The following is a 21,435-nucleotide window of genomic DNA, read 5'->3' as shown; positions in this document are numbered from 1 at the left end:
AGGAAAAATAATTTTAGTTCTCTTTTCCATTGTGTTTAACTGTGAAAATCGGATGTCATTTAAGCACAGTCCGATGTTTTCCATGGACTCATTGTCTTGCATGGCAGAGTGTGATCCGATAATGGTATCCGACCCTGGCATGCTGCAACTCTTTTCCTCTGACCAACTCTGTCTGAGTTAAAAATGTGCACTGCCTCATAGAATAGCATTGGTCCGAGTGCGATCTGATGTTTTGTCGGATCACAGTGACCAAAAATACGACCGTGTGCACGAGCCCTAAAGCTGATATCCCGTATGCCTTCCTATTAAGGGCCATTTACCCCTGTACATGTGTTGATGTGTAGCTCTCATCTGATTTTCACCAGTCTTTTAGTAATATTCTTTATGTAGCAGCCAACGCATTTCATAGCCTTTAAATTGATTAAAACAAATTAACAATGAGACAAAATGAGAGGTCTCCTCATTTTTTTTCTATATTGATGGATTAGTTACTTGTGGTTTAGTTTATTGTAGTGTCATTCTTTTTGTAATGAGTCATTGCTGAATGTTCTAGTCCCATGGTAAACTTCTACACAGAAGCAGCATGTTAAAGCTGCAGTATAAAGCATGAGGGAGGGTCTAAGTATTGTGTTTTTATGTGTGGTGATAATATACTATTCAATATTATCTCTTTATTTATAGCCCTGGATACAAGACAGAAATCATCTAATAGAAGAGTCACATTCAGCTGATAACACCTTACGGCCCCAGTTATTGGACCGAGAAGGGGCTGCTCATAGAGCAGACGAGGATCGCACAAGAAGGAACACGTATGTTTGCAAGAAAGCTTTATATATAAAAGAGATGTCCCTCGTCTGCATGTGAACTATTCACTGACAGCAAGCGTAGATCTTGAAAATGGTGTGAAACTGAAGTGGAGACTATTTCAGAGAGTTGCATAACATTTTATTGTAGAATGATAAAGTTTTATTTATTTAAGTCAGAAGGGTATTACGTATCCATATGTTCCCAGACTGGGGGTGCTGGAAGTTGGATGCCCACCGGTCTAATATTAACTTATTCTAAAGCTGTCATCAGTATCACATGGACTGTAGTGTCAATATGTGCTGCCATAGAGGGTATAAAATTATAATATATAAATAAATATATGTATAATATATATAATTATTATTGTTAATTCTCTTATGTTTTTCATTATAAGTAGTACTGAAAAAGAGGAGAAATTGTCTACATTCGGAAACGAAATGGACCAAAACCCACAACAGCAGCACAATGCTTCTACCAAACTTCACCTTCCGTTAGGTAAGCCATTTCTTCCCATAGACCACTAAAGCCTCACCTTTTACTGGTTTCTCTTTTTCTTGCACATTGAAATGTGTCTTTTATAGTCACATTGGATTATGGGGCTGCTATAAATCAAAATAATAACTTCTCTAGGGACAAAACGCTCAAGATTTTTGGTATTTAAAGGAAACTTGTCACGGTGAAAATCCAATGTAATCCGCAGACACCATGTTATAGAGCAGGAGGAACTGAGCAGATTGATATATAGTAAATCATAGAATCCTAGAATCTTAGAGTTGGAGGGGACCTCCGGGGTCATTGTGTCCAATCTCCCGCTCAATGCAGGATTCACTAAACCATCTCAGACAGATGTCTGTCCAGCCTCTGTTTGAAGACTTCCATTGAAGGAGAACTCACCACCTCTCGTGGCCGCCTGTTCCACTCATTGATCAACCTCACTGTCAAAAAGTTTTTTCTAATATCTAATCAGTGTCTTCTCCCTTTCAGTGTCATTCCATTGCTTCTCGTGTTTCCATGTGCAAATAAGAATAAGGATGATCCCTCTACAAATATCTGAAGGGATGTCTCAGTGTAGACAGCTATTAAGTCTCCTCTTAGCCTTTTCTTTTTTGAAGCTAAACATTCCCAGCTCCTTTAACTGTTCCTCGTAGGACATACTTTGCAGTCCGCTCACCATCCTGGTAGCTCTTCTCTGAACTTGCTCCAGTTTCTTCATGTCTTTTTTTATAATGTGGTGCCCAGAACTGTACACAGTATTCCAGATGAGGTCTGACCAAGGAGGAGTAGAGGGGGATAATTATTTCATGTGATCTAGACTGTATGCTTCTCTTAATACATCCCAAAACTGTGTTTGCCTTTTTTGCTGCTGCATCACACTGTTGACTCATGTGTCTGTGATCTATTAGTATACCCAAGTCTTTTTCACACGTGCAGAAATTATTCAGTAACCTATGTTTTCCTCATTTAGGTCTCTGCTGATTTTGGGCTTTTGAGTTAACTGGGATTTCCTATCAGTGAATTGAAAATCTTCCTTGTAGAAGAGTGCCTACAGAGATAGGTACCAGTCACTGATAGGACCGGACACTGGACTCTAAAGCCTAAAATGAGCAGAGGTTTAAATGCATAAAACACAAGTTGCGTCAAATCTTTTTCCATATTACTATGCCTCTTGCTGTACAACATGATGCCTGCAAATTGGACGTCATTTTCATGATGACATGTTCCTTTTAAGGAAACACAAACCAAAGATTAAGTTCACAGAGTGTAACATATAATAGTTGAGTGAAAGTACAATTGTCGTTTTAATATACTTGATCAGTGATTCTCAAAATTCTTAATTTACGGGTAAAGTCTGTCTTCAGTTAATACAGATTTTCCCATTATTGAGAGAGAAGTTCTAGGGAGAACTGTAAGGCTATGTTCACACACGTTGAGTTTTTCAGCATATTTTGCTGCAAATTTTCAGCTGCGTTTTGCAGTACCAGAAAAGTCTATGTCAAATCAGAATTCTCTGTTCACACATCTTGTTTTTTTTTTTTTTGCTGCGTATTTTGTGCCAGGGTTGGGTTTTTGGAAAATAGAGCATGTCACCCCTTTCAGCTGAAAACGCTGAAAAAAACGCAGGTAAATTTTTTAAATGTTTTTTCAGCGTTTTTGGTGGCAAAATAGAATGGGGTTCTTTTTTTTCACAGAACTTTTTGTACATGCATAAACAGAGACACAAGGACAGTGAAAAAAAAACGCATCAAAAAACGCAGCAGATTTCCTCCCAGAGATCAGTTTTGCTGCAGATTTCTGACGTAAAAAAACCACATGTGGGAACATAGCCTAACTGTTGTTTCAGGAGAACTTGCAGCAGAATGTCTGCTTCTTCCTTCAGCTCCTCCCTTCTCCTCTCCCTGCATAGAATTTTAAAAGCACCAAGTGTCTTCTCCTATTTCAGTAATGTGACAATCTGTCTTCACTGAATACAGAATTAAAGTTCAATCCAGGAGGAGATAGAAGCAGATATATTGCAAAGTTGCTTATTTTCAGGTGTGCTATTAATTTATGAAATAAAAATTAAAATGACGGTTACTTTTTAATGCTGTATTTCTTAAAAAGAGCAAACCCATAACATAAAGTTTTCACGTATTAGGAAATCCATAACATACAGCAATCGCTTCTTTCTTAATGTTGATATTGTCATTTTTATATTTTGTTGCTGGCTCCATTATTTTAAAAACTGACAACAGGATTTTATTGTTTGACAAACTGTTGTCAGCTGCTAAGAGCAAAAATAGCAATCAATAGGGGGACAAACACGGTTGTCAAATTTTATTTATGAAAATAACGTCATCTAAAAAGCAAACTGCTTTCCACTCACAAGTAGTTTATATTTCCTTCATCACGCCTGAAAATTATTAAAGACCCCAGATCAGATCTTAATAGCAAACAGACACTAGAAAAGGCAAAGTGTCCAAAGTATATACAGATCCAAACCAGACCACAAAATTGAAATGAGCCCCAAAATAAATAACCTCTGATTGGACTGCGGAATAAATTAAGACCATAAAGCCCCTAAATAGAGATTCAATTGTCCCCAGACTAGATCCCAAATAATTATAGGCCATCAAATAAATACAGATACCAACAAAAAACAAACCATATCTTGAAACAGATCCCAAAATCATAGACCCTAGATAAATACAGATTCCAAAAAAAACTACAGATCCCTTAAGTAAATACAGTCTCTAGATGAAACCTGAGTATATATTGTACAGACCCTAGGGAAGACCTAAACATATATGTACCTTAAAATAAACACACTTTTGATCAGTCCACTGAATGCAGATCTTTAAATACCGACTTCTGCTCGGGTGCTAAAAGAGCACACAATAAGAAATGAATACCAAACCAGAATCCCCTAAATAATTACCATCACCAGACCCTCTAAATAAATACATACACCAAATCAGAACCCCCCCCCCCACTGAAATGACTAAAAACTCCTAAACACAGCCCCCAGACCTGACCCCTAAGTGAATGACTATCCCAGACAGAACTCATACTGACACCAGGCTATTTAAAGGCAGACCCTAGAACACTTAAATATGGACTCCAAGATGCATATACAGAGCATCTGTCTCTACCTTTAGGACCTGCACAGATATGGCCATGTGAACCTCTCTATGCAGGTGCTTCTATAGTGTCACCTGCACATTTTTACAATCGTCTGCCATTATGATTTCCTTGCTATTTTTTCATTGCTGTGCATTAAATCATTCTCCTATAACCAGAAAGCATGCATTATATCCTGTTTGTGTGCCGCAGACAAAAATAATGCCAAATGCAGCTTGAGCTACATGATTTCACTCGCTAACAATGTCAATCTTGCTTTCAAACGGTTTACAATAGCAAAATATAATTATTGTGCCTTCGGTTTAGGCTGGTTAATTATATTATATGGCTTCAAAGTGGATCTGTCGCCAGATTTCATAATGCAATCTACATACAGTTATATATAAACCTCATAGATCTGATGAGGCTGGTGTGCTTACTTTGAAAATCAATATCAGAATAGCTATATAATCCTTTTTGAAAACTTAACTAAAGCTTACCACACCTAAACTGATTGACAGCTCCTCAGTGTCCCTCCTCCCTGCTGCTGCTGAAAAATTTCCCACACCGCTCACTCAGCCTGATTGACAGCAGCAGCTTGTACTGAGCAGAGACTTAATATATTGGACTCTCACTGTTTAGCTGGACTCCTAAATTTAGGATTGTCAATGTAAGTACACCAGTTTTTCCAGATTTAAGAGATCTATTTAAGAATGTATGAAGCTTTTAATCAGATCCGCTTTAATCTTCACTGCCTCCTGTATTCCTTGTACACACGCTTTGTTTTTTGTGATGCCTTTTCTCAGCTCGTTGCAGTATTTTCATTATTATACACCTGTTTTCTATTTGCCAGGAGTGACATCAGACTCATATTTATTGGAGAATGGTAATAACTGTGTGGCTAATAACAATGCCCCTCAGAGGACGCCCTACATGGATTCAAAAGGGTACTTTTTTTGGCATATTATATTAGGCCCACTTGTCTGTAGTAAGATTATCATCTGATTTTGACTGTAGATTTTCATAATCTATTTTGATAATGTAATATTTCTGATCATTTATCACCATTGTGAAAAAATAATTACTGTAATTTCAGAGATGACCGCTTCCCCCTATATAGTGTTTTACTGACCTATGAGCCAGCAAAAGGACAGAGCAGTAAAATATTAGACCCCGCTACCTAGTTATAAGTACCATGAATGTACTTCTCTTTTTAATAATATTTAGTTTTGTTGAACAGAACTGACCCCCAGGACAGCCCCCGGGATATTGGCTACTCCACACCATCCCCAGCCTCACAGGGCCAGTCACTCAACAGGTACTGAAGGCCTACCTTATAGGCGGCACTGAGTAGTAGGAATGTATTGGATCTTGTCTAAATCAATTGCTGTTTTTCAGGTCTGTAAGTGGGAAGAAATTGTGCTCTACGTGTGGACAGCCTCTTGGCAAGGGGGCAGCCATGATCATTGAAACGCTCAGCCTGTACTTTCACATCCAGTGCTTCAAGGTTTGTATAGTCGCCATTAAAGTACGGTCCTCGTCACTCAAGATGTCCTAATTATATACATTGTGAATAGTCAGCTCACTTATCGGAAGACTGGGTGCCTAGATGATCTGGTATAGATCCACCATGACTCACAAATGACCCCATCCCGACATATAAGGTGCATGTCATATGTCGGGCCTCCATCCTTGATGCAGGCTCAGTAACTGAGCCCGCACCTTTGCTGGCAAATGATGGCTATGTGATTCTCTGAGCATCTGCGTTTAACAGCCGCGAGTGTCAATCTTGTTGCATTTACTGCGCACTGCTTGGAGGCATGCTGATTTCACCGCCCATCGTCACCCACTCCACCTCCCTGCAACATGATTGCGGTGTACCAATGGATTGCCATGATGGCCGGGGTCTGCTGAAAATCCCTGTGCCTCTCATGACTGTACTTCTATGAAAACCAGCCTGTTTGTGACTTTCATAGGAGACTGTGATTTTTGCAATATATATAATATAAATATAAATAAATAAATAAATATATATATATATATATATATATATATATATATATATATATATATATATATATTATAAGCGAACGGCCAATCTCAAGTTCAAGTCCCCTAAAGAGACTACAAAATGCGCAAAGAATTAAAAAAAAAAATCTGAAAATATATTTTTAAAAATTCAAATCGCCCCCTCTTTTATCCCATTAAAATTAAAGAAAAAGTTTAAAAAAAAATACACGTGTTATTGCTCCATCTGTAAAAGTCCAATCTATCAAAATATAAAATTAATTAACCCAATCGGTAAACTCTGTAGTGAGGGAAAAAAAAAATCAAAATGCCAAATTTGGATTTTTTTCACCTATTGCGAAACCTGAAAAGAATGCAATGAGAAGCGATCATCTTATCTACCCCAAAATGGCATTGATAAAAATGTCAACTCGTTGGGTGGGGAGAGCTGGGATCGGGTGAGATTGGGGGGCAAAACTTTGTTTTGAAAATGTTCAATAAAAAATTATCTGATTAAGAAAAAAAAAAAGTCAACTCTGGGTGCAAAAAAATAAGCTCTCACACCTCTCCATCGATGGAAACTGTAAAACTTTATGGGTCTTGGAGAATGGCGACATTGGAGAACGGAGAACTCTGCATGTTTGGTTTTACCCTAATCGTGCTGACCTGATAAAGCATACTGTCGAGTCATTTTTACCACATAATGGAAGCTGTAAAAACAAACCCCAAAAAGCAAATATTTAAAAGATTTATCGTGTTATGTGTATTCAATTGTCATGTTGTGCATCCAACATATTGCATGTCACAGCATGTGCATGCGATCAAATATATCATGTCGGATGTATTGCAATTTATATAGTTATTAATCTGATGAGTTTTGTTAGTAACTGCTGGAGAAAAAAAATTTGTATTTTCAACAAGTGCATATGGCATGACCTTATTTATAAAAAAAAAAAAAAAAAAAAGCTATTTGTACATAGCCAAACTGCGGTGTCTACTGCTGATTCTTTCATAGACTGGGGGAAAGTACATTACCCGCCACAGACGGTGTATTAACTGCAAAATTAACAGGAGTCGTAAGGATTTTTTTTTTCATCTTGATAGAGAATAGGAATATTTATTTTAACTTATTATTTCTGAAACCGATGGACTGTAAGTAGAAATCAAAGTCTATCTTGAATATTCCCATAAATGTTCTTTTTATTTTCTTTATAACAATATCATCTACACTTTTAAGCATCCAACTAGGGTAGTTCCTCTCCGGTAGTCTTATGTGCACCATTCTATGGTTCTTAAAAATGAGAGTAAGATTATGATTCCCTCCTGTTCCTGTTCTGCGTCTCTCCTTTACTGGTCCTTTGTTTGTACTTGTGGGAGATGCCTGTACCAGTCATAGTAATCTTGCTTTATATTGTGTATAGCAATAGCAGATTTGAGTAACTATATTTCATTTATTGCCCTTTGCTTGTTTTTAGTGTGGCATCTGTAAGGGACAACTTGGTGGTGCAACCACTGGAACGGATGTCAGGATCCGCAATGGCCTATTAAATTGCAATGATTGTTATGCAAGATCCAGAAGTGAGTTTTTGTTGTTGTTGTTTTTTTTTTTTAAACTTTATTTTCTCTTTCTCTTAGAAGACTTTTGTCTATACCTGCTTGCCTTAACTTCCATTTTTATCCTACAACATTATCCATAACTACATGCAATTATGTCCTCACTACTGACATGGATGGACATATCACTCACTGCCTGCTACAAAATCAGTACAATCCTATCCTGCATTTTGACCTTTCTCACATTTATTTACTGTATAATAGATTTAAAATAAATGTCAATCTTTTCTTACCATGTAATTTTGGTGTAAGGAGACTTACAGGCCATGCAATGCTCCTTTAGGAATTTAAATATGCAAATTGCCTCTTCAGAAATAAAGATGACTTGAACTCTGCCACCTATTGGATGTAGCAATCCTAACAGGCAATATCGACCCTTTATTAACACCATATTTCCAATCACAATTTTAGCTTTTCTATACATGTGACACATAGCATATACAACTTTATCCACCCGGCCGATATTAATTCCGAGCTAATTTGCAGGCCGCACATTAACGCAAGTGAAAGGATTGCGTTCGGCACTTCACCTTGATGGCAAAAATCTGTTTTCTCAGTTTCTTCATTGGGGGATACAGAGAACCATGGGATAGTCTTCTGCAACCTGGAGGCTGGCACTATTTATTACATTCTAAATGAAAATTGGCTCCTCTCCAGCAGAGACTATACCTCGCATCCTAGCCTCAGGCTCCCTAATTTTTTTGTAGTGTCCGTTGGAGGCAAGGTCTATCCCAGACCTGTCTTTTTTGTTTTGTCTGCTGGATCGTGTTCAGGGTAACAAGGTGTAATTGTGCCCTCTGTTTCACCCACTCAGTGACTGAAAGAGCAGGCTGTAATTGTGCAGTCCATATCCGCTCGCGTCAGTATTGGCGGACCAGAGTACCTCGACACAGTTGGTTGTCAGGTACTGGGGAGGCGGTCCGTAAGCCAGCCAACTCCTGCCTATCTGACTCCCATAGCGCATGTGTTGAATGGAGCAGAAGATTGGATTTGGTGTCTTCAGGACAGGTGAGTATAGCCATGGCACCAGGGTAGGATCCTCACTCGCACCGTCCTGCTTCTGGCACTTGCCGAAGCGCACCGGACACCAGTGACGGGTGCTCTTCTGGGACCAAGGACAGGGTAGGATATTCCTTTGAATCAGTGACCTTTGCCCATTGCCCTGCTTTTGCTGGTAATTGGGTATCCAAGGCAGTTATTGCTTAGACGAAGCATTTACGTCGCAGTATTCTGGCTGATTCTCAGGAGGTGGAGCTACCGGATATTGCGGATCAGATCGCACAGGCAGGCAGATATCTTTATTCAGCAACCTTAGATGCGGCTGAATGCTCTGTTAAGGCAGCATCAATTGTGTGGCCATTCATTGAATTTTATTGCTCAAAGTATGGGGAACAGATTTGGCTTCGAAGAAGTCTCTTACGGGTCTAACGTTTCGGGGGTATGAAATTGGACAAGATCATTACTGACGCCACAGGCGACACAAGTACCTTGCTTCCTGAAGCCAGGCCCAGTCATCCATTACGAAGATGGGACGCCTTTCAGTTCTGCCCCTTTTGCCAGTTTCCAGCATCGGAGGATTTCGGCTGTCAGGTCAACCCAGTCTCCCAGAGGTTAAGGATATCATCTGTGGAGACACTGGGTCTCTCGTGGGTGTAATACTACTCAAACAACCGAATGTGAGGGTAGAACAGTGTGGCAATAACATATAGAACGTTCCCAGCAAATACCCAAGATGGTGCAAAATTACACAGTCTTACCCTTCCGTTGCCCCACCGGGAATAGTGCAGCTGCAACTTTGGGACCTCCAGGGCCAACTATCTCAACCAGTGACACCCCGCTTTGGGTGGACACTCACAGAGAGGAGGTAGCGGCAAGCTTAGGAAGCGGACAGTACATTGAGACACTTGGCCTGGAGACCCGATGGTCCCAACCTGGCTTCTCCGATTGTATCCATGGGTCCCAACCTGGCTACCCCAAACATATCCATGGAACCAGGTGACCGGTGGGTCCCAACATGGCTATCTCCGAGCGTGTCCATGGATTAGAGGTGACCTCCTTGTCCCAACCTGGTTTCCCCAAATGTATCCAAGGGTTCTGTAATAGTCAATGGAGGAGATCCCTCCAGCCAGGGCCGTGGTCCCTTAGGCTGGCATCATGTAGAATTCAAATCTGTGTCCCTCTGGATGGAGCTATGCTGTCCTGTAGAGCTGTGACTTAGTTTTCCTCTCTGTGGTTTTGTAAAAGATTCCTGATACCGAGTCATATCCCCCTTTTATAGTTCACAGCTGTCCTTCAAGACATTATCTACAGGTCAGGGGGGAGATAAGATGAGTTTGACTTTCCATTGTTTGAGCATTTAATTGATCTTCATTGCTTGTACTCCTCTGCTCTGCTAGTCAACAAGCCACCGGGCCCACACAATGGTTAATCAACATATTTAGCAAACATTCATTGTTCAAAGACCCCTTGTCCCTGTATTCCAGAGATAAGTCAATAAACTGTAGGAGCTGATAAAAGATGTAAATAACAGCCATTCATCAATTAACAAATATCAACTCAACCTACAAGAGAAGTCAACATTTAGACTTGTGTCAAAAGTCCATGTTTCTTGTCCCACCCGAAGAAAGCAACACAGAAATTCAAAAGTCAACAAAAAATAAAAGCGTATGGCTCCTGGCCTACTGAATTTAGACGTCTGGATAATTCAGATTAAAAGCCGTGTTGTCACATAATCCTTTAAACCTACACCCACTCAAGCGTTCCATCAGATCAGCTGGTAAGCCCTCTGGTTCCAGAGGCAGTAGAGGAGATGACATCTGACAGGCGGCCCACACTTGTGGATTCTTACATGGTGGGTGGCCGCTGCCACCTCCTCTTCAAGGAGTAAACAAATGATGTATATTATTTGCTCGTCCTTTGCATCTAAATCTGTATACAAAATACTTTAAGGGGATCACCCGCATAGTGGTAGATGTATATCTGCTGGATAGATCAGATCGGACCAATCGGAGAAGAACGAAAACCAATATAAGCAGCCCGAATGAGTAGTCTGAACATTAGTAAAAAAAATACCTTTTCTGTTATTACAAGTGGTACGTGGTGGCAAAGGAGAGCGAGCCCACATACACAAATATAAAAATAAATAACAGAGAACCCAAACAGTTTAAACAAAATGAATATTGCTGCAGGACAAACACCAAGACAAAGGTTAAATCTGAAGCAGTGTTGGAGGTGTCAATAACACCCTTAATCCATGTGTACTGGTCAGAAGGAACCGAAGGTGTAAGGAGTGCCTCAACTGAACATAATAAGCATGTGTTTGGCAGAAGGGGCATGCACAATAAGTAGTAATTATTCAGGAATATATGGCCTGCATTGTAAAGACCAGCATAAGTGAGTGCACAAGCCCTTAGCCTATAGTAAATCCTCAGAAGGTATTCACGGTGTATTGCACATGCCCTTGTATAATATTGCACAGCCCATCACCAATCTTAGTATATTATGTATAAATATGCCATGGCTAGGGACATTATTGTATTCATACCTGGATCAGATGGGATCCTGCAAAAAGTGTGGCGCTCACCCCAGGGTGCGTTTCGGTGTAGCTTCACCGCCCTCTGATGAAGGTACGCACCAAAACGTGCATCGAGGTGAGCACCATGCACCACCACCTGATGAAGGTACACACCGAAACGTGCGTTGGAGTTAGCACCACACTTTTTTAGGACACCATCTGATCCAGGTATGAATACAATAATGTTCCTAACCATGGCATATTTATACTTCATATGCTAAGATTGGGGATGGGCTGTGCAGTGTAATGCACAGTGAATACCTTCTGAGGATTTACTATAGGCTAAGGGTTTGTGCAATCACTTATATTGTGTTACTGACCTTTACATTGTGGGCCATATATACTTGAATAATTACTACTACTTGTGCTCGCCACTTCTGCCAAAGACATTCTCATCATACTCCGTTGAGGCACTCCTTACACCTTAGATTCCTTCTGACCAGTACACATGGATTTAGGGGGTTATTGACACCTCCAACACTGCTTCAGATTTAACCCTTTTTTGTTCATTTTTAATTGTGTGTGTGCTCTCTTTTCTTTGTCACCACATATCCACTTGTAATAACAATAAAAGTATTTTATTACTAATTACCTATGTTCAGACAACTCATTCGGGCTGCTTATATTGGTTTAGTCCTGTTAAAGGAGGCATGGGTGTGGGGGTCATAGAGTTATGGGTCAGAAAGGTTGTCTCTTCTGGTTACAAAATAGTTTGTTGCTATTACGCGAGATAATTTTTCAGATCTTGTCCACCAAGTTCTCCCAGTTTAAGAGACAGTTTTGATCAAGCAAGAGTAATCACAAGGGCTCCTCCTTCAGAACACTTCAGAGGATTCTACTCGCACCTATTCATTATTCATCATCCCCAAAAAGGAGGGTTCAGTACGACCCATTCTGGATCAAGGACTGCTGAACAAATGGGTGCGGCTGTGTCACTTCAGGATGGAGTCGCTTTGTTCATTTGTGGCATCAATGGAGGCCCGAGAGTTTTTTTGACCTTGATAGACATCCAGGATGCCTATCTTCATTTACCTGTCTTTCCGGCTCTTCTGTGATTTCTTAGCTTTTCAGTCAAACAGGATCACTTTCAGTTCAGAGCCCTTTCCTTTGGGCTGACAACCGCACCCAGGGTGTTTACAAAGGTTTTGGCCCCAATTATGTCTTTGCTCTGGACCAGGGGAAACCTGGACGATATTCTGGATATTCTGGTGAAGGGGCCTTCCTTTTCTCAGTATCTGGATAGTTTGCCCTGTTGACAATCCATCCAAATTGTTCCAGGAAATCTAGACAATCTGCAAAGTCCAACACTGTGGCTTCTGTTTCTAGGGATGATATTCAACACAGTCATCAATCATCCTTTCAGAGGAGAAGAGATTAGCCTCGCAATCTTCTGTCCGAATTCTTTGGTGACCCCAGAACCATTCTCTCTGGTTTGGCATGAGAGTCTTGGGAAAGATGGTTGCAACGTTTGAGGTAGTCCCATTTGTACATTTTCATGGAAGACCTCTATAGAACACTCTTTTGGCCTGTTGGGACAGGTCAGTACAGTCTCTAGACTGTCCAGTCCTCCTTCCACTGTCACCAGTCTCTCAGGTATTGGTAGATGTCGACACTATTAATCCAGGGTCGCTCCTCCCGCCCCATCCAGTGGCAAGTTCTGACCACGGATGCCAGTCTTATTGGATGGGGGGGCCATATTCCACCACTTGTTGGTTCAGGGATCCTGGAACAGTCAGGAGAGACTCCTTCCGATCAATGTGTTATAGCTAAGAGCCATCCGTCTGGCTCTTCTACATTGGCAGCACCAGGTTCTAGGATTGCCCATCAGGATCCAGTCAGACAGTGCTATAGCAGTGGCCTCTATCAACTGTCAAGGAAGGTTGCGGAGTCAATCCACCATAGCAGAGGTGGGGAAGATACTGAAATGGGCTGAGGACAAAGTTCCTCTGATCTCGGCGGTTTATATACCAGAACTGAACAACTAGGCGACAGACTTGTTGAGCTACCAGCAGGTAGTGACAGGAAAATGGGCTCTTCACTCAGAGGTGTTCAAGCAGATTTGTCATTGGTGGGGCACACCAGATGTTAATCTGTTGCCATCCAGACTAAACCACAAGATACCAAGATTTGTTGCAAGATCTCATGATACTCGGGTAGTTGCAGTCGACGCACTGGCAATTCCCTGATCTCAATTCTCCCTACCTTACCGATTTCCGCCTCTACCTCTTCTGCCCAGACTCCTCAAGAAAGTCAAGGCAGAAGGGATTCCAGTTATTTTCCTCACTCTTCCTCACCGTCCAGACCTTCTGTCTCGGGGTTCGTTCTTCCACTAGAATTCACAGTCACTCAACAGCTTGGTTGTTGAAACCACAATTCTGAGGGAAGTGGGTTTGTCAGAATCAGTCATCCAAACCATGATCGGGACACGGAAGCCCTCCTTGCTGCGCATCTATCACTGCACTTGGAAGACCTACTTATGCTGGTGTGAGTCTTCTGAAATATCTCCAATGTCCTTTTCTCTGCCTGTACTGCTTTTCTTTTTGCAGTCTGGGATGGAGTTATGGTTGGCCCTTAGTTCTCTCAAAGAACAGATGTCTGCCTTGGCTGTTTTGTTTCAGAGAGATGTGGCCTCTAGACCTCAGGTCAGGACCTTTGTTCAACGGCTAGTGCCCACCAGACCACCCTATCACCCTCCCCTTGATCCATGGGACCTTAATCTGGTCTTGGAGGCTCTTCAATCTCCACCATTTGAGCACTTCAGTGAGATTTCTACGCTTAACCTTGGTTATAAGGTAGCTTTCCTTCTCCACATTTTACAGGGTCCACACCTTTGCTTCTGCGGATGCAGGAAGATTTTGCAGGCAGAAGTTGCTCTGGCTTCTGCCTGAGCAAGAGTGGAGAATTTGGTGGTAACAGTATATTAATTTCCCACTCCATGTACAGCTTTAGGACGTCCCATGGTTCTCTGCGTAACCCAATGAAGTGACTGAGAAATAAAGATTTTTGATACTCACCATAAAATATGTTTCTTGATGGTGGGGACAGGGCACTCATCCTTAGTTGCCTGGTTGGGTGTGCATTTATGTTGTTTTCTTCTCTCGAGGTGTAATTGAATTATTTTTCCCAAATGCTTTCATTTTTTTGCTTCTCCTACCACTTTCTCACTAAACTGAGAGAGCCTGAGACTAGCAGGCGTGGTATAATCTGCTGGGGAGAAGCCAAATTTAATTTAGAATGTAATAATAGTATCAACCTCCAGGTGGCAGCAGACTATTGCCTGGTTCCCTGTGTACCCAATGAAGACTTTAGAGAAACAGATTTTACGATGAGTACCAAAAATCTTTATATTCATATCTTGTACATGGCCCCACAAAGTCTAGGACATTGCTCTGTGTTGCTTTGAAGTCACGAAGCAGTAAATTATAACGTAAAAAATAAAAAAGTTATGGCTTTTCGAAGAAGGGAGGCAAAAAATGAAGGCCCAAAATGGAAAATCACCCGATCTTGAAGGGGTTAGAAATGTCTGTTAAAATTGTATTAATACAATGTTGCACGCCTACTTTAATTGTCTACAATCTGTAATTGTGAGGTAGACCAGTGTTTATTGCTTTAGAGGAAGTCTGTAATGAATTCTACCTGCAATCTCATGTGATACCTGATTTCTTCCAGCGGCGGGTCATCCTACTCCATTGTGATTCCAGCATTTGCCATGAAGACCTTCCATAGAGAAGACCGTAGACTCTCCCACGAAGGCGGACTTCAGACAATCACTTTTACCTGCAGAGATCCTGACATTCATCTCATGTCGAGATCGGAGAACTGTGTGTGGTGCTTGCTAGTTTACTACATGATTTGCTTAACATTTGCAGACGTTCATTTGCGAAACAAGTCCAGTAGATTCCTACCTAACAAACACCACCGGAGAGATTTGTGAATTTGCCAAGAAGAGATCCGTCAGACCCTGGTTTTCAAATACCCCACACGCTGGTGTGGGAAGGCTTTGATAAGTGACATGCCCCCGAGGTGCCTCTCCCTTAATTCTACATAAGGTGCAGGTGAATGTATATCTACTCATAGGGCTACATCCTATGTAACCAGACACCTCTATACTTCTCATAATGATTGTGGTGTGACCAGCTGAGACGCTGCTTAGACCTGTGAGGCTGCAGGTCCTGCTTACTGGTGTCCTATGGTTTGCACCTACATTAAAAGGGGCATAAGTTTTAGATTTCTATTAGTTAACATTGATGACGCCATAAGTCTTACATGCAAGTAAATTATGTCACTTGATGCAATCCTACCAGCATATGAACACAATAGAAATGTATCTGTGTGCAGCTCTGCAGACAGACGACGGATGCGAATGTCCTTGGGTGTAGACTTTCCAGCACAATGAAAGTACTTTACTACTTAGGTCTCTATATTAACACTCATCATAGAATGTAATCACCATTGGGTTGAATGCAAACACCAGTGTGAATGATTCCTTATCTTATGCACATATTTTAGGCAGAGCTTCTCATTTACATATACGGTAATCTGAGGGTATTCAGCTGCATCTGTGCCACTAGATGGCACTATCACACTGAAGATAGTGCAAGCGGTCACTGGTGCTGTGTCCACTATTATAGTCTGATTAATACAGTTTGCGTTTACACTGAGTGATGGGTTTGGCACAAGGATAACTCTTTTACATCTGTAGTGATATTTACTGACAAGACTGCCACTGATGGCGCTTGTACCGGACAGTCTCTTCATTAACGTGCACTATGAATAATATGAATGAATGCCGATGAGACGGACATTTATTATAGCTGCCTAGCTTTCCAAAAAATTCACGTGAACCTTTACTACGTGGATAAAGGAGACAGAACCGTTTTTTGGGGGGAAGTGGGATTTTTTGTATTCCGGATTGTTGATTTCCTATGTCTGCCATCCTGAGATTTGCAGTTCTAGAATTCTAAAGGAAATGACATGTTATTAAAGGCTTGTGAATGATGTTGGCCTTCTGAGTCAGGTTGGATAGACAGAAGACGGGGAGGTTCTTGCACGTGGCACTGTACGGTGTAATTTCACGTATAGACAGAAGTGGTTTTTGGATATCCCTCCTTGAACACAATGGAGCCCTCTTAGTGTGTAATAGATGGAGTCGCGTCTACATTTCCAGAATAGGATGCACATCTGCTGTTACATGAGCAATAATGTGTCTTCTTCTTGAGCCGGTAGCAGCTATTTATTTTAGCGCCAGCACTTATTATTTTGCATGTGGTCGGTAGATAGATACTGTACATCTGCAGCACTCGCTCTATATTGCAGCATACAAAAGGTGCCTTAAATTGCAAAACTGTTGCATGTTCCTGCAGGTGCAACAGATGCAATAAAGCTACAATATTAAGGAAGGCGAGGGAGACAGGATGGGGGTCTTAGTGTCGCTCTGGACTCGTCATGGAGCTGTAGCTTAAAATGTAAAAGAAAAAAAAAAATTTTTTTTGGCGTTTGTTTTTACTTTTTTTCCTGATGTGTTGTGCATGAATCCGGTTTTCCATAACTGATGTTTACACTTTGCATGGCGTCTATGGACTTAATACCTGATTCTTGCATCTTGCAAAACTCGCCCAATATAACCCTTGTTTTATAACCAGGATTCGGTTCCGTGTCGGCTTCGTAGTAACCAGGAGAGGATTTATTTATTTTCATTACAATACATGGTGCAGTATGTACATAAGAGCAGAAGCTCCATGCTTTAATAAACCGGTCACCAGCATTTCGTTTTCTATAGTCCGCTACCTTGATACGTTGGTGTGCACATCACTGCCTCTTTTTGGATGAATGGCTACACTCACAACTCCAAAATTCACTTGTGACTTCAGTTAACTCCACGGAATAATCTTAAAGGGAATCTGTCAGCAGGTTTTTGCTGTGTAAGCTGAAGACAGCATGCTGTAGGGGTTAAAACACAGATTTCAGCGATGCCTCTTTTATCAAGCTCTGAGGTTTTGTTTGAGTTCAACGAATGTTTTAGCACCAAGAGCTTATCATTGCTGGGACACAGCAGGGCGTGCCTCTTGGTCTGACACGCCCCCTCCTGTGATAAGCAGCCCACGGTCTATGGACATTGTATATACTGATGTAGGGGGGGTTAGCTTCCTCAGCTCTGCTTCATTCTAAATCTAAAAGCTCTGATTGTGTGAGAGCGGCTGCACCCATTAATCTAAGTGATACATCGTTGGATTCAGCTTCTCTTTGCCTATATCATGCTGCTCTCAGATGAGGTAGAAGAAAACCTGTTGACAGATTCTCTTCAATGTTCCAGGAAGGCTAAATATACAGTTTTCTTTGTGGTGTCTAATAACTTTAGAGCTGAATTAGGTCTCTGGGACATGGAACGAACAAGACAGTGCAGTACTACACTACATAGCCAAAAAAAATCTATTTTTTAACCCTGCGCCTCTATTTTCTAAGTAAAGGAAAGAAAATCTATAAAACATATGTCTCAGCGTCCTATTAGATATCATGCAGTCATGTCTGAATTTTCTGGTTGTTGGTGGAGTTGGGCTTTGGGACAGATTCAATTGTTGTATTTCCAGCATCCCCAGAATTTTCTAGAAATAGTCATTTACTGTCAGGCGTACCAAATACGGGGCTAGTGTGTGATTGCATTGTATATTTTGCTAACAGTATATTGGTGTGAAATCTGCTGCTGATCCTTGTGGCAGCGATATCAAATCTTTTGATTCTCTGTACTTCTGGTGTTGCTGAGTACTAATTTTGTCAATACTATTGGAAATGTATTTTTGGTGTTATTTTATTTTATTTTTTTGTAATATTTACCAATACGCTGATGAATTACTAGAACAGGCCTGCTCTTACTACAACATAATGCGCCACGCATAGAATTCGGAGATACCAGGAACGTCAGCTAGCCGCTGTGTTTGTGTTAATTCTGTCAATTGTGGCGTTATACTGGTTTGGTGCATATTGCCTTAACTGAGGAACAATGTTGTGTCGTGTTCCTATGTCTTATCTGGTTCATATAACACTAGAGATTGGAAAATAGATGAAGAAGAAAAAACAAGACCTGCAACAGCTTTTATAGTACATGTATGTTTCTAAATAAAAGATTGGACAACACGTCAGACTCCGGCTTGTATGTTTCCTTTGTGTTAATATCTAAAATATCGATATTGTATACAGCATTGCTGTACAGAGGACCATTGTATAAAAAATACTGCCGTCCATAGCCAAACTTTCACCATCCAAAATTAATAGATAACATTTCACTTTTTAATTAATAATAATCAAATTAGTATTTTATATCATTTGAAATAGTTAAAACTAAGGTTCTACCGATCAATAGTAGAAAGATTAGAATTGTCTACTCTTCGTTGGTGGACCCTTATTTTTAATTATATCACAGCATATAAAATACCCATTTTTTAATTAATTAAAAGTGAAGTTTTATCTGTTCATTTTTGATGGTGAAAGTTTTTAGATCTGTCTTACGGAAAACAAATATATATATATATATATATATATTTATATATATATATATATATATAATATATATGTGTGACGCTCTAGCCCTCCCTGGGAAATGGGGTTACTCGGAGCCGGGTCGGTGTAGGGGTCGCGGGGGAATGCAGTCGTGGCCTGGACCCCTTTCGTGCCCAGGACTGTCACATAAAAATAATGGGCTTTCAAGTAAGAGTGGTATTTCGACTATGCCACCTGCGGTTTCCGGTGATGGACACCAGCACTGCTTCAGTCTACTGAGGCTGGTGTTTCGGGCAGCTAAGATGGGACGGCTCCCCGCAGGCGGAGCAGGCCTCAGGGCAGTGAGTGAAGGAATGGTGGGTGCAGTGCCACGCAGGAAATAACAGGCTGAGGCGGTGTGTGAAGTCATCCGGGGCTTTACTCACTTTCAGATGAACTTTCAGCCGCAAAGCTTCTCTCTGCTACACACGGCATACTGCGGCCACCGGGAAGGGGGTTCAGCACTTTCCCGGTAGATCAGGAGCATCTGTCAAGACACCTCTGGTGTGTTCCTCTCCTTGGTTAGTTCTCGCACTAAGTCTTCTCCTGACTGTGTGTGGTTAGAACGTGGTGTAAGGCTGGGTCCCACTGGATAAACGCAGTGTAAGAGATACAGGTGGCGACTCCACTCCGTCCGTATCCCCCTGGGATCCACTAAGCCTCCGGGCTTTTCTGACTGAGACGTGAAGTAACAAAGTCAGATATCGGGGGCCGGTCACCCCTCTTGCAGCAGGAATCCCTCTGACTAGGCCAGAGTAAAGAATACAGGTGGCGACTCCGCTCCGTCCGTATCCCCCTGGGATCCTTTTGCCTGTGGAGCCTATCTCCTCCGCTCCCCTCCAGGCCTTCTAAGGTCAGGACCTTGACCGGGTAGAGACAGTGGTTAACTCTAACCCGCTCCTCGTCTCAAGGCCAGAGAACGAGGACCGTGTATCTTCAGTCGGCTGCGGTCTTATGCTGGACTCTGGCGGATGACCACAATCAGAGACGAAGATCACAATCAAAGACCTTGAACCCAAGATGGCCGTAGATTAAATATGAATGAATAAGTGTTTCCTAAAAGTGTGTCCTCCACCCTCACCCACTACATGGTTCCCCCTATCTTTGGTTCCCCCCATCTCCTCTATCCCGGGCCGGGACAGCACCCTGTTGCATATAGGCCCCCTTCAGGACAGGAGTGGTGTAGTGTTGAATGGTGAAGTGGAGTCCTGAGAGATGCTCCATCCTTACCTGGAAGAGGAGATACCACACCTCGAACTGAGGTGCAGTACCCCTGTGGCGACTGAACCCTCAGTGGCGCCACATATGTGTGTATATATCAGACAAAACTTCAAACGTATTTATGTACTCAATACTTGGTCGGGGCTCATTTTGCATCAATTACTGCATCAATGTGGTGTGGCATATATATATATATATACTAGATGGTGGCCTGATTCTAACGCATCGGGTATTCTAGAATATGTACGCGGCCGACCGGGCGCAATTAGCAGAGCGGTGTTTAAATTTGGCGCCAAAATCGCTGATTGGTCGCGGCTGGCAACCGCGACCAATCAGCAAAGCGGTGTTTAAATTTGACGGCAATAATGCTTATTGGTCGCGGCCTGCAAACGCGACCAATCAACAGAGCAATGTTTAAATTTGGCGCCAATCTCGCTGATTGGTCGCAGTCGGCCGGCGCCCGCGACCAATCAGCAGAGCGGTGTTTAAATTTGGCGACAAAACCGCTGATTGGTTGTGGCCGCAGGCCGACCACGACCAATCAGCAGAGCGTTGTTTAAATCTGGCGCTAATCTCGCTGATTGGTCGCAGCCGGCGGTCGTGACCAATCAGCAGAGCGGTGTTTAAATTTGGCGCCAATCAGCAGAGCAATGTTTAAATTTGGTGCCAAAATCGCAGATTGGTCGCGGCCGGCGGTCGCGACCAATCAGCAGAGCGGTGTTTAAATTTGGCGCCAAAATCGCTGATTGGTCGCGGCCACCAGCTGACCACGACCAATCAGCAGAGCGTTGTTTAAATCTGGCGCTAATCTCGCTGATTGGTCGCAGCCGGCGGTCGTGACCAATCAGCAGAGCGGTGTTTAAATTTGGCGCCAATCAGCAGAGCAATGTTTAAATTTGGTGCCAAAATCGCAGATTGGTCGCGGCCGGCGGTCGCGACCAATCAGCAGAGCGGTGTTTAAATTTGGCGCCAAAATCGCTGATTGGTCGCGGCCACCAGCTGACCACGACCAATCAGCAGAGCGTTGTTTAAATCTGGCACTAATCTCGCAGATTGGTCACAGCCGGCGGTCGTGACCAATC

General features: G+C 41.9%; 1 protein-coding gene across 8 annotated transcripts in view; it reads left to right on the top strand.

The window, feature by feature from the left end:
- The window catches only part of LIMCH1 (LIM and calponin homology domains 1), a 365,336-nt gene extending 346,631 nt beyond the window's left edge, over positions 1 to 18,705 (top strand). For 5 of the 8 annotated variants that reach the window (XM_073645633.1, XM_073645646.1, XM_073645620.1 and 2 more), the window contains 7 exons: positions 682 to 809; positions 1,202 to 1,302; positions 5,258 to 5,351; positions 5,645 to 5,722; positions 5,803 to 5,911; positions 7,887 to 7,989; positions 15,269 to 18,704. In XM_073645633.1, coding sequence (XP_073501734.1) covers positions 682 to 809; positions 1,202 to 1,302; positions 5,258 to 5,351; positions 5,645 to 5,722; positions 5,803 to 5,911; positions 7,887 to 7,989; positions 15,269 to 15,294 — 639 coding nt within the window. In that variant the 3' untranslated portion in view covers positions 15,295 to 18,704. Of the gene's footprint in view, positions 1 to 681; positions 810 to 1,201; positions 1,303 to 5,257; positions 5,352 to 5,644; positions 5,723 to 5,802; positions 5,912 to 7,886; positions 7,990 to 15,268 lie in introns of all 8 variants that reach the window. The other 3 variants (XM_073645636.1, XM_073645626.1, XM_073645661.1) reach the window with 3 other exon arrangements.
- The last annotated feature ends 2,730 nt before the right edge of the window (positions 18,706 to 21,435 follow it).

This window comes from Phyllobates terribilis, unplaced genomic scaffold (genome assembly GCF_046119375.1).
Source record: "Phyllobates terribilis strain yellow unplaced genomic scaffold, ASM4611937v1 Scaffold_1__5_contigs__length_1240528914, whole genome shotgun sequence".
In the NCBI taxonomy this organism is placed as follows: domain Eukaryota; kingdom Metazoa; phylum Chordata; class Amphibia; order Anura; family Dendrobatidae; genus Phyllobates; species Phyllobates terribilis.
Note: the sequence above shows the minus strand (reverse complement) of the source record. Positions and strands in the feature narration are given on the sequence as shown.